At 52.2% G+C, this 13,677-nt stretch overlaps 3 protein-coding genes across 3 annotated transcripts; 2 read left to right on the top strand and 1 right to left on the bottom strand.

The window, feature by feature from the left end:
• Nucleotides 1-1,584: 1,584 nt before the first annotated feature.
• Nucleotides 1,585-2,143, top strand: BO82DRAFT_80084 (uncharacterized protein). Its single transcript, XM_025641564.1, has one exon. It carries the CDS (start codon nucleotides 1,664-1,666, stop codon nucleotides 1,982-1,984), a length of 321 nt encoding a protein of 106 aa, XP_025491682.1. The 5' UTR covers nucleotides 1,585-1,663; the 3' UTR covers nucleotides 1,985-2,143.
• Nucleotides 1,919-4,336, top strand: BO82DRAFT_354512 (oleate delta-12 desaturase odeA). The gene is made up of 3 exons (XM_025635220.1): nucleotides 1,919-2,257; nucleotides 2,355-3,396; nucleotides 3,454-4,336. The coding sequence occupies exons 2-3, from the start codon at nucleotides 2,400-2,402 to the stop codon at nucleotides 3,858-3,860; spliced, it is 1,404 nt and encodes a 467-aa protein (XP_025491683.1). The 5' UTR covers nucleotides 1,919-2,257; nucleotides 2,355-2,399; the 3' UTR covers nucleotides 3,861-4,336.
• A 658-nt stretch (nucleotides 4,337-4,994) lies between these two features.
• Nucleotides 4,995-6,165, bottom strand: BO82DRAFT_354513 (putative DNA repair protein (Rad57)). Its single transcript, XM_025635221.1, has one exon. The coding sequence runs from the start codon at nucleotides 6,071-6,073 to the stop codon at nucleotides 5,087-5,089; it is 987 nt and encodes a 328-aa protein (XP_025491684.1). The 5' UTR covers nucleotides 6,074-6,165; the 3' UTR covers nucleotides 4,995-5,086.
• Between the last annotated feature and the right edge of the window lie 7,512 nt (nucleotides 6,166-13,677).

Consider the following 13,677-nt stretch of genomic DNA (forward strand, 5'->3'; position numbering starts at 1 on the left):
GGAGATCAGGCAGGCTCCTCGCTGACAGTGGTGGAAGCCAAATGGAAGCGCGAAGTGATCCACTTGGGGAGTAGCTGGCTGACCACTTTCAGATTGACTCCGTAGTTCGTCACACTGTGTGTGTGTCCTTTGCTGGCCCGGTGGGCAATGTTTGTGCCCTCGCATTACTTCGGACATACTGGAAGTATGGGTATGAGCAGTGAGTAGAATGCGAGGTGGTTGGGTTTTCTCTCTTCAAACAAGAAGTAGCCGAGACTACAGGGTAAGCTGAGTTGATCTGAGTTACTCGTGATTTGAGCTGGGTATGAGTCGTGCTGAGATGAGATTGGTGGTGAGTGAGAGTGATGATCATGGCATGGTGAAGATGGCCACTGGCATCCAATGCCAATCACCCAGACAGGGAAAAGTCGGGATGGGTTTTCCGAGTGGCATGTGAAATAATGGGGCTCCTTGTTGAGGGGATACGATCAAAGAGGCCAGGCCTGATAAGTTTGATAAGCCTCCAACCGATTCATCTCCGGTTGATTGTTTCTCCCCCCTCCCCTTCCCCCTTTATTCAGGTGTCTGTTTCAAGATGACAAACATGACAAAAAAAAAAAAAAAAAAGCTCGGATCATGAAGACGAATCAGACGGATGGCGATACCACTCAAGGACTCAATGGCCTTTCAGCTAGTGGTGGCGGGTGCTTGCTTTGTTTTCTTTGCTGAAGCTGAACAACAAAAAAAGAAAAAAGAGAAGACAAAAAAGAGACGGCGCCAAGATTGTTGAGAAGCCAAAGTTCTGCAGCATGATTTTCATTGGACCCAGTGGGGCGGTGAAGAGTCCACTCCCTCCCCGGTTCTCGGTCCCTGGTAACTAGAAAGTAACGCAGCGAACCATCAGTGGTATTTTTGCAACTCTGCAGATGCCGGCCGGCCACATGGAAAAATCCTCGATCAGTGGTGAACCCCCAACCCCATCATCTCATTCGCATCTCCCCTCCCCTCCACATCACACGGCGACTGCATGGGGTTTGCGGTGAACAGTGAACGGTAAACAAAAGACCTGCAGAGGCGAGAATGGAGAAACCCTTTTCAGGACAGCTTCAGCCACCGCCAGTCGTACGACCATTAGTCAGACTTCATCTCTCTACTCAGCCTTATCGGACCCGAGGTGGCGAGAGCTCTGTCTCATCAACCACCTCGGCGGATTGTAGGTACTCCATACAGTAAGTAGCAGTAGGCTCAGGCTGTGGTCATCAGAGAATTTAAGACTGTGAGGCGCGGCGTGTTCATCCCAGCAGACCATGCATCTCCATGCATCTAAGCATGCACCCTTGAACCTAGATTCAGCCGACACAGCCAGAATGATAGGCTCAGCTCCAGCCTCGGCATTCGTGCACAAACAAGATTGTCAAGATCGACTTTCAGCAAATCCTTGTGAATTTGTGAGTGCCAGAGGGGGCATCCACAGCACAAAACAGAGCCAAGTAGCTAGCAGTCCAATGTGCCGTCTCGGACGATAACAATGGGGCCAAGATGGCCGCCATGCATGGCAAGTTGAAAGTGCACGGAGCAATGCGAGGCAAATTTGGCGATAGAGCGAGAGATTGCAAAATACCAGCAGTGGTAACGGGCAAGGTGGACTCCCAACCGATCTGACCAATACCGGTTGTCCCAACTGATGCAAAAATTTCGAGCGGGAGATCCCCCGTACCAAAGTGTTACAAGGGCCAGGGGGCGGCGATTGTTCTGTTCGGTTCGGTTCAAGGTTCGTTCTGGATGCTGGATGCTGGATGTTGGTACAAAGAAGTCAGATTATTATTCTCTCACTTTAAAAAAAGATTGTTATCTCTTGCCTCCCTTTCCTTACCTTCCTTTTTTTTTTTCTGTCTTCCTTTTGCAAATTACCCTTTTTTGCCTTCTTCCCTTCCGATTGTTTTTTTTTTTTCTCCCTCCCTGGTTCGCCGCGCTCCCCTCCTCCCTCCCCCGGGTTCTGTGTTGAACACCTTATTATCACGTCTTATTCTTCTTCCTCTCTCTCGCCTTCTTCCTCCTGTCGTTCTTCTTTCCCTCCTCACGCTCCTCTTCTCCTCATCCTGTCCCTCCTCCCCCCTAAGTCGACGAAAGGCTTTCCTGAGGTGGTCAGTCAGATCCCTCTCACTGTCCCCTGCCTTGCTGTCAATCCCCCGACCTGGTCGCTTTTCGTTGTGTGGGAACCCCTTCCATCCAGTGCATCTCGGCTCTGATCTCCTCCGAGCATTGCTTTGATCAATTGGTGAGTTAGAGACATGAATCCCTTGGTGGCCTGTTCTCAGGAATGCGATAAGGTCACCACGTATCGGATAGCTGGGTTTGCTAACGTCCTGTTGAAGTCTTGTCTAGAGCTTGCAGATTCACCACAGGACCGAAAAGTCAACATGTCCTCCACGGCTCTCCCCAAGCGCGTTGCGCTGCACCGCAACCCCACCACCGACTCTTCGGTGGCCAGCTCCATCGCTCCTTCTCCGATGGACAGCCCTCGCCAGTCTCCTTCGACCACCTCTCTGTCCTCGCTGGCCTCCGAGGCGGAGGCTCGCAGCAAGATGCTGGATACCTATGGCAATGAGTTCAAGATCCCGGATTTCACCATCAAGCAGCTCCGTGATGCCATCCCCGCCCACTGCTATGAGCGCAAGGCCTTGACCAGTCTGTCCTATGTCGCCCGCGACTTGTTCTGCTTGGCCACCGTCTTCTATGTCTTCCACAACTATGTGACCCCGGAGAACATCCCCTCCACGCCCATCCGTACCGCTTTATGGGCCCTTTACACCGTCGTGCAGGGTCTGCTCGGAACCGGTGTCTGGGTTCTGGCTCACGAGTGTGGACACCAGGCTCTCTCCCCGTCCAAGGTTCTGAACGACACCGTTGGCTGGGTCTTGCACTCTGCTCTCCTGGTGCCTTACTTCTCCTGGAAGATCTCCCACGGAAAGCACCACAAGGCTACTGGTAACCTTGCCCGCGACATGGTCTTCGTCCCGAAGACCCGCTCGGAGTTTGCTACTCGCGTCGGCAGAGCCATCCACGAGCTGAATGAGCTGATGGAGGAGACCCCCATCCTGACTGCTCTCAACCTGGTCCTCCAGCAGCTGTTTGGATGGCCGATGTACCTCCTCACCAACGTTACCGGCCACAACAACCATGAGCGCCAGCCCGAGGGTCGCGGCAAGGGCAAGAAGAACGGTTACTTCGGTGGGGTCAACCACTTCAACCCCTCCAGCCCCCTGTACGAGGCCAAGGACGCTAAGCTCATCTTCCTGAGTGACCTCGGTCTTGCTATCACCGGAACCGTTTTGTACCTGGTTGGCTCCAAGTTTGGCTGGATGAACCTTCTGGTTTGGTACGGCATTCCCTACCTCTGGGTGAACCACTGGCTCGGTAAGTTTTCGCTTCCCTGTTTTTCTTGGTTAGATGACGGCTAATCTCAATCCCTAGTTGCCATTACCTACCTCCAGCACACTGATCCCACTCTCCCCCACTACCACCCCGATGTCTGGAACTTTGTCCGTGGTGCTGGCGCCACTATCGACCGTGACTTCGGCTTCGTCGGCCGTCACATCTTCCACGGCATCATCGAGACCCACGTTCTCCACCACTATGTCAGCACGATCCCCTTCTACAACGCCGATGAGGCTAGCGAGGCCATCCAGAAGGTCATGGGTAACCACTACCGTACCGAGGCCCACACCGGATGGACTGGTTTCTTCAAGGCCCTCTGGACCAGCTCCCGTATCTGCCAGTGGGTTGAGCCCACCGAGGGCGCCGAGGGCGAGAGTGCCGGTGTCATGTTCTACCGTAACACCAACGGCATTGGTGTTCCCCCCGCCAAGGTTGCCCAATAGATCTGTTCTCGGTCGACACATAGAACGCGCGTCGTTTTCATTCCCTCAATTCTCCAGATTAGGGAGGATTGTGTCATTTCTGTCTTGTTCAATTTTTTTTTCCGTGGTGCTCTCGCAGGATCGAATTGGCCACGATATGCTCAGCACTCGTCATAGAGTATCTGCTGCGAGTTGATTGATCGGCATTCGAGCGCTGAAGGCGTATATGGAGTGGAAGTGGGAGCAGGCGGGGTTGGGTTAATTGTGATTGTTGGATTGTTGTAAAAGAAAAACACAAAAGCAAAACACCCATTCTTTCTCAGCTGGCCATTAATATCTTGGGAGCCATTTCCTTACTTTGATTCCCTTCGAGATGTCCTCATCACCCATCATCTCGTGTATGATTTCTGAGCTCAATAGAATAATGTCTGCATCGTTCAATGTTTAGCATATTTATCCGTTCTGTTACCCCTCGTACATCGTGATCAGCTCCGAGCTCCAGGTTGTACAATGGCATCCGCCGTCGCCATATAACATGGCAATGACCAAACCAGCAATTTTGAGTAGAGCTTCGTCACTCAGTAGGTAGAGTGGAGACCTGATCAAGTTTTGTTGGGTTGGCATGGCATGGCCTGGCATTCTAGACCGGCACGACCTTGAAGATTCCTGATCCAGAGCCGTCCATCTCAGCGGGGCAAAAGCATCGATGGTGAACCAAAAGTCTGGGTCGCGGGGGGGGGGGGGAGGGGGGGGGGGGGGGGGGGGAAGGGGGTCCGCAAGAAAGAAAGCTGAGGGAGGGGTGAAGGGGGTCTTATTATTGGATTTCGAACAAAATCCTTTATTCCTTTAAAAATAAAAATAACCGTTTTCCCCATCCCCCGTCCGCGGGCTTCCGCCCGTGCCGGATAGTTTGGGGGGTGAGGGGTGGGTTGCGTTGTGGCACTAGTCCTAAATGAGGTCTGGCATGAGGCATGCGGTCCCTGAGTGTGTATATACAGTCTACTTCCGAGATTTTTTTGGGAGGCTAAGTCTGCTTATTGATTGGGGTTGGGGGTTATTGTTCCATGGTGATGGTTCTTTGGATGGGGGATATGCAATGAATATGTGTGGATGCTCAATGGGTAGGGTTTATCGCGTTGGATCATGCTTCTGTGGGATATAAACAGTTGGTATATGTGAGGTTATTCTTCAGAACAGGAGGGGCCTATATACAGGTGTGATGCTGCCGGTTCGGTCCGATGTTGGGCTCATGAAGATGGAGACCAGCCTCGGATACCCCCTTTCCAGATCTCGAATTCGACTTCTTCTTGGGTGGATGGTTGTTGAGGCTGGGGTTCTTGGTCGTCTCTCGGGTTGTGGATGTCTCCTCGCCCTCCTCCGCCGGTCCAAGGGGCGAAGACTACCTTGAAGGTTCGACGGACGGTTTGCGGGTTTTTGCGTTGCGTTGAGGGGAGGTGGTGGTAGATTGTTGGAGGATTCAGGTCGGCTGGAGATGGTGTAGCTGGGGCTTGAGGGTTTGGGGCGGTTGATGGAGATTTCGGTGGTTGTGTGTCTGGTGGGGTGTTCGGTTGGTGGGAAGCGGAGGATGGAGCTGGATTGGGGACTGCGGTTGCTGGTTGCTCATCCTTCAATGCTGCATCGTCTGATGGCTCGAGAGCTTTGGTGTCGGAGTCGGAATTGGCGATTTCCGCCTCATGTTCTTCATCCTGGCTTGTGCCTGTTGTTGTTGTTGTTGTTGTTGCTGTGGTGGTGGTGGTGGTGGTATCCAACAATGCTCCTTCGTGCTCACTCTTGGTGTTGATGGGTCCAATAATCTGACCAAAGGCTTCGATTGCCTGCGAGGCATCCCGATAACCAGACAGCTCCTCATCATCGTAGGCGCCCTCGAAGTCAAAAACTCCTAATGCGCGAGTCTCCTTCTTCAAGGCGATCCGACATGCGATTTGCGTCGACCACACCAGCCCCAGCGTTGGAGTTTTGGAGGTCGACCTCCACAGCCCCGGGTCATAGCCCGGAAACAAAGACTGCGGGGTGTCGCCCCATCCCGTGAAGAAGCGTTGCTGGTGCACGAGACTCAGGATCTCGTTGCGGACAGGGTTCCCGATGAGGTACGAGCCATCGAACTGTTGCTGCTGTTGCTGTAGAGGATCGTCATCTGCGAGGGGGAACGGTGAGGAGGAGAATGGAGGCTGAGAAGACGGTGCGAGGATCATGCTGCTGTAGTGGTGATTCATGGGAGTGAGGTCTACGTTGCTGGTTTCGGCAGCCCGGGAATTGCGGAGAAGGGGTGATAGTGCTCCCCCAGCTGGCCCAGGTTCGGTTCGCGGTATTCGTTGTTGCTGTGGCTGTTGAGTAGAAGGTGAAGATGAGTATGCGGTAGCACCACCGGGACGGAAGAGATTCGATGGTGTGTCGCTGTCAATGCGATCCGAGACTTGGTTGGCGACGACAATCGCTATGTCCTCGGCCATGGCGAGGTTGCGCAGCAATTGACCCAGTTTGGCGAGTTCGCCGGACCGGGCGGAGAGCCCTGATAGGTTGTGGGAGGAGTGCTCAGCTCTGTAGTTGGAGGTGATGGAGTCGATGACCACCAGTCCCACGTTGTAGCGCTTGATCGCGACGGGGAGTTGGTAGTTGAGGATGTGATCTTGGCTCTCGAGGTCCATCGCGTTGATGGACAGGACCCTTTCGAGGGAGGGGGCTTGGTCTTTGGTGATCCCGGAGAGGTAGGGGTGGCATGCGATGAGCTGAGACAGTCGCAGCGTCGATAGAGGAGCTTCGGTCGAGATGTAGATAGCATTCTTCGCCAGGCCCCGAGGCGCAGGCAGCTGGACGGTCAGAAGGAGAGTGAGGAGGAACTGCGTCTTGCCACTTCCACTACAATCCGCGTTAGTCCGTTCATGCCTTGTGAATGCGCGTATGCCGGAGTGGGACAAGCCAACACACGCACCTCTCACCCGTCACTTCGGTCACGTAGCGAGTCGGTATCCCTCCATCGAGCAGTGCGTCTAAGGTGGGGTCGAGCGTGCTGATCGCAGTCCATTGCGACAGATCTAGCGTGCTGGCTGGGCCTGGGGCGACAGGGAGATCCTCACTGAGGCTGGAGTCTGGCTCTTCCGCGTCGGGGCCTCTGATCTCTTCGAATCCGACATCGTGATGAAGCGCACGGATGACCTGAGTGGACAATCGGCGGACGTCGGCTGCGGGGACGTGGGCGCGTTTGGCAATCTCGAGGGTGTCGAGGGTTATGAGATCGACAGTGGTGATGTGGTTCCGCTCCAAAGGAGGGAGGATATGGGAGTACCGTTTGGTTGGGAAGTCCGGGAGGACTGACAAAAGATCCATAGGCGTGAGCAAACCGGGTGAAGCAGAAGTCGAGGCTGCCCGCCATCAACTTGTTGATCGCTGTGGTTCCGTGGCGGCGACGCGGAGAAGACGCGGCCGCACGTGCGCCATCACTAATAGGTCTTCCCAATTGGGATCAACACATCTAAATCCATCAATGACATTAATTATGAATCGCAACTTCATCAACTCGATTAAGTTCTAGTATTCTTGTTCGGCACGCTATTCTTGCTATATGTTGTCACAATCATTCTCTGCTCCTCGTTTCTGTTTTCTGTCCAGCCTCTGAACAGGAATGGGAAACTATAGCAGCATTTGACACACTGGGTCAGTTAAGTCAAGGCCATCATCATGTGGAACAGTCCAAGGTGGTCACTGACTGTGCTGTGCTCTCAATTAATTATCTGCTCCTATGTGTGAATTTTTAGGAGAATCGTGGTAGGCTTCCAACATTCGGCGCAATATCAGTACAGAAAGATCTGCCAGTGAGGCCTCACGACCAATCTACTTATTTGAGCGGGCTGTGGTATCTTACCCTGGGAAAGAAAAAAGCCTCTATCAAGAGCCTCACGACTAAAAAATTCCGTGTCTCTGGGCTTGTGCGTGCTTGGCCTTCTTCGAGCCTCTCCTTCAAGACGACTTTATGCAGACATCGACCCGATCATCTTCTCCCGGCACAGATGCCTTCCGGAAAAGCAACGGCTGGCGGCACCGACGCCGAGTGGGAGGATGGTTTGCTGGCCGTGAAACATGAAAAGAAAAAAATCTCCCGACAAGCAGATCGGTGCGACCTTGGAAAGCACAGCTGTCCTCGTATTCCAGTACGGGACGGACAGCAGTTCGGGACAGCTGAAACTAGGATCATCGCAACGCTCATCCAGTCACCCAAGTCCCAGCGGCATTCGTGGTAGCAGGATTGGACATGATGCATCATCCATATCCCGGGTCGAGGATGATCATTCGTTCGATGGTGCAGGGCCCTTCGAGGATAGACGGATGAGTGTCGACAGTCATGGATCGCAAGTCGAATGCATCATGTTATGAAAGGTGGATGGATTATCGCACGGACGACTTGTGCGTGGGAGCGTTAACTTCTATCGGGATCGGAAAGTGTTCCCGGTAAGTTTAAAGCTTCCTGTCTCCCTGGGAGTTGAAGCAAGGAAGACCAACCCGGAGAATATTGGTCTGGGGATATTGGCCCGGGATATAGATATGGGGCAGACGTGACGCGGTCGTGTTTCACGGGGCTTTTAATGGAAATCTCGCCCTACATCGCATTTCGTTGGCTTTACTTTTTGTTTGGTTTCTCTAAATGCAACCATGGAGGCGAAGGGCGAGGATGGGGTGGGATGCACAAATTACGAGGGTAAAACCTCACGGACTGGCAAGTACACCGTGCGCATGGTCGGCCAGTCTAGCAGACGAGGAATGGGGTAGCTGACATGTGCATTAGCCTATTCACGTCTACCAAGGCACTTGCTGTATGGAAATACCTCCGCAGTCATTTGGCACAAATTGTCAAATCCCATGAAATGGAGAGTCGACGAAAGATATTGCATCATTCAGGTCTGCTAATTGCAAAATAGGAAGTTTCAATCAGAACTGAGTAAGTAACAAGCTTAGGTAAAATGATGCAAATGACGTTGGTGATAATCTGTCCCATAAGAAAAGAGGGTCGTCAAAACGCACAGACACAAGCTATGACACGATAATGCATGCATCGTCCAGGGCCCCCCTCCCCGCGCTGTAAAGGCAGAGATGGGGAGGAAACGAATCATAGCGATCGGCCCAGATTCGAGGCCAGATCCTGTTCGATCTCCTTTGTCTCCCTCTTGAAGAAGAAATACGAGCAGCAGCGCGGATGGATACATCACATTTGAAACTGGATCTGTCGAGTTCTCAAGGGAAAGCTACCCTGGCGAAAAAACGGTCGGCTAGAACATAATGAGACTAGTGTCCTGACTATTACGAAGTAGTTTCGTGCTCAATAATCTGACAGCAGCATGATGGCTCCTCAGGTATCGGACTAGGGAGGGGGGTTCTATATCCAATTGTGGGTTGGATGGGGCCGACTACTGTCTCTTAAACACAGTAGGAGTCACCATCCCCCCCGCTAGATAGTTAGGCTAGGGGATTTCAGCTGTCTTGGACGGAGAAATTTGGTCTAGTATCTGGACTATCGACCCCGTACGCAGCATTGCTTATTAGGATCAGCCAGCTATTTTGGTACGTCATGATTTAGACCGGTATGAGCGCTACCTACCGCACCCGAGTCGCCATGAGAAGGCTTCCTCCTTTTGTTGTCTTCAATTGAGACGAAGATCTGCGCAAAATTGCATCGGGTGTGAATGAGCTGCAGTAGTTGGGGATCTGTACGGACAAATGCTTAGGACATTCTCTATTAGGGGAAATCGAGAGCAAAAACCGGCTTCCAACAGGATTGATGCCGCTTTGCCGATGTGCATAGCTTATGCTGTATGGCGAGTCAACAAGGACTGCCTATGGTGGAACCCCTCCCCTACACCCTTTTTGCGTCTGGTAGCATTCGCAAAACCCGCAACAGTGAAGAGAGCGCGGCCGGTGAAAGAAAGCTTGCGGTGTCGCAGAAGGTAACTGTAGACGGTGGCCTCTACAACGAATGGTGGTCGCGTCAGTGGCAGCACAGCAACACAGCGTCCTCGCGGTCGCACAGGCTGGAGATACTCAGGCCCTTTGGGGAAAGTCGGACATTTACCACAGGCCAATCGCGCCTCGAGTCCACCGGATGTGCATACAGCACTCTAGTTGCTGTACCCAATCGCCGGAGAGAAGCCTGGGGTTTGATCGGTGATAAGGATACAGAATCCTCTGAGTTGCGGGCTTACTCGCTCTTGAGAGCTTTCTATAGCTCTGGACCGATTATGACTGCTCGGAAATTCTTCGACACAGGGACAAAGGATGAATAGGCCTGCGAGGGAAGGATGCAAGATCATGGGATCGGATTGGCAATATGGGGAGGGGATGGGAATTGAAATGGCTCGCTGGCGAGTCACGGTCTTCATCTCTGGTGACAGCATCATGAGACGAATCGATGCCAGGGTGGCCACAACCTGATCGTCCCGATTATGAAAAGCGATTGGAGGGTTCCGTACGATCATTTTTCTTTGTGCGCCTGATGACTCCATGATTATTAGACCCCTACCTTACCTCCCCAAGTGCTGGAAATCGACTAGGATACACATAGCCCATGCAAGTTGACGGGGGATTCCATGTTGGCAAGACCCGACACTCTGGTTACTGGACGATCTTTCGCAGAATAGTTCCAAGCAACTTGTTGGAGTCATAAACCTAAAACGGGACTATCAAGATCATTTGGGTAAAGAAGGGGTAAACAGGGTGATGAGCAGCAACTGCATAAGATGTTTGCTTTCTGTAACCCCCTACTCCGGTCGTCGGTGAAGGATATAATTCATGTATAGTGACGGTCAGATGCGGTACGGAGATCCTCCCTAGTCGTTAACGTCATCTCATGCCTCGGGAAGTGTGATAGACCTGAGTTCCCGAACTCAGAGCTGATCGAGAAGACACTCAGAAGCTATATTGAGCACGTACGCTGCATTTATTCATGATCTACGGAGTACGGACCACTAGTCTCTTGCTCTCTGGGAACTCTCCTAAGACTTTAAGGAAGACTTTAGGGGGATGGTGGCCCCTAAAGTCGATCCCTCAGGGCGCGTCCGCGAGCACTGACAGAATGGCATCACGATTGTCCGGGGCAAGCCCCTTTCTAGACGACAGCTCCGGATGGATCTGGCATTTGCCTAAATGTCTAAGCGCCTAAGCAGTGTCAACATGTCAGACACACGAGGAATCATTCACCGTTATTCTGCAATTAGAGTGGGTCCAAGCAGACGGTGCTTGTGACGACGTGATTTACGCAATTTATAGAGCTTTGTCCAAGTGAGAGGACCTGGACTTTTGGTTAGATTGCCATGTGAAATGACTCTGCTCCCCATCTGACAAATGCCTTGTGGATATTGATCACATAGGATACCTAGTACCTAAGTACTTGAGTACTCAGTATGGGCAGCCAGCTCGGAAAAGTGAGTGTCAAGACGGCCGGGACGGAGCAAGCAGTGCCACTTCAGGTGATTGAAATGGGGCCGCTCTATTCGGTGCGGACCGTTCAAGTGGGGCGGATTGAAACTTTTCCAGTGTTTCCACTGTTCCACTCAACCGCCGCCTTTGTTTGGATACGTACTCCGTACGGAGAGTGGCACGAGAGTCCGACTCTTAGGCGTCTTTCTCTCTGGACAACCCAGTACGTACGAGTAAGATGATAGAGCCTCGAGCCGATGCCTGCATCCCGGGCTCTCTGAAGGAGAAAAGTGGGGCGTGATATGGTTGGTTCCGTTGTGCAGGGCTAGACTGCAATAGCGTAGATTGCCTTAAGGACCATGGCATGGATCAAGGATCAAGGATCAGAGACCATGGATCAAGGAGCATGAATCAAGGATCCTGGATCATGCCCGGTTGGCACTGACCAGAGAAGAGACGGAAGAGTCAGGCGCAGGGACCACCCGTACCAAGCCAGTTAACTGGTAAGGCATGTAGTCATGTAGTGTGACTGTGCCGGGCTGTACAGTACCTTACTGATTCACTCATACTTTTTGCTGATTTAGTGGTCGTACTTTTTCCCCGACCCCCGGAGATGTGCCGCAGCAGCCTGAGGTCCAAACGCTTTTGCTGCCTCAGGGCCACCCGCCCGCTGCAGATCCGACAGTCCAATTTTATTCTGGAGGCGGTGCTGATGGCTTTTCAAATCCCGACTCCTACTTAGTTGAGTAATGATCAGCAGTACCTCGATCGGCGCCAGATTTGCTTTTCCGCTCACACAATTAAGGTTTGCCCTCCTAGGTTCGGCCGGTAATAATGGTTCCATTCGGTGATTTCTTAGTGCCTAATAAACCAACAGTAAGCCAGGACCACCATGACTAAGATTCATTGTGATCGCAAAAGCTTCCAAAAATATGAGGGCGGGAGGGAGGGAGGAACAGAGGAACCGAGGGGTACTACTATGTATGGCAAAATGTATCCGAAAATTCGCTTTGCAAGTGTTCAACAACCCCTGCTCATGATGCTGTTCATTGAGATCCCTCCTTCCGGAAGATTGCGTTCGGTACCCCAATGATGGATCTCCTCGAATCCTAGGTCTGAAGATTATAATTATCTCCATTCGATGAATGATTGGTCGCGATGCGAAGTGCGTATGCAGGCTGCAACGATAGCTCAGAGCGAAAAATACCCTTCAAGGTTGTGTGGTGGTGCGTGCCACCTGCTGAACTCCTGGTAAGTATCGGTACCATCCATGTAAAGCTCGGCGGCTTTATTCTGCCCCCCTCCCAGCCTCGGTCGGGTCGAAGTAGCCGGCGACCACAACAGCATCTATGGATTGCAGTGATAGCTAGTGACAAGAAGTTCTCAGTGACCTGAATGGAAACCAATCAGTCTGGAATCGGATTGAAATACCAGGTATGTTGGATCAACGAAGCGACAACATCTGCGCCAAGCAAGGCGCTGGGGTTACATCTGCAGGATGGCAGGAAAGGGCGCATTGACCACCCCCCACTGGGCTTGTTGTCATGTATCTTGCGCTCCGAACACCGGGAGAAGCAACCGATCCGCCGGACTGGGAAATCCTAACTCCAGTAGCAGATGGCTTCTGTAGCTCCTCCATGTGGTCAAAATGAACATGGGTAGCACTCGGGTACGCACTTGTCGCAGGTGAGGTTCATTGTTTGGTATACCGTGACCGCGCAGCCGATTGTCAAGTGTCAACAGCATCCCCACTGCGGAGACTGTACATCCGTAAGGATTTCACCTCAGAGATTTAATTACTATCAGGACCATTAACGACTCCAGCAGCTTCTCATTGGGGGGCCATATCCTTTAAACGTGCTATCTCCAATGAACACCAATCATGTTCCCGTCAGCACAAGAATTCAGCTGCAGAGAGTGTCTACCAGTAGTATAAGCGATAGGAAGTATTCCGCGCTAAGCAGGAGCAACTCCATACCGGCTTCGACAGCAGGTACCTTGCTTTGAGTTCGCAAGCACCGTGTCAGGGGACAGGGGGAGAAAGACCATCCATCCGTTTTACTGGCTGTCTCAAGCTCCTAGCCGAAGAAGAATCGCCTTACTCAGTACAATCCATTTGCGAGAATGATAGTCCAATTGCCTTGATACCCGTTCTAGAGTACTATTCATCAGCCAATGTATTACTATTCCACAGCCCAGCATAGACCCCTGCTAGTCCTTATTCAGCTTAGTATCTCCGCTACTGACAGATTCCCGTCCATTGAGGTCGCATCGCTTAGAGAACAATGTCAGGATACTAGGCTGTTCCTAGCTAGCGAGATCAATAGCTGCGACACTACCAGCTTTAGTTGGGCTTTACAAGTAAGTTCAGCCGTGGTAAAAACTGCGAAGACTCAATATCCGCCCCGGAGGTTAT

The sequence above is a fragment of the Aspergillus uvarum genome (assembly GCF_003184745.1).
Source record: "Aspergillus uvarum CBS 121591 unplaced genomic scaffold BO82scaffold_28, whole genome shotgun sequence".
NCBI lineage: Eukaryota > Fungi > Ascomycota > Eurotiomycetes > Eurotiales > Aspergillaceae > Aspergillus > Aspergillus uvarum.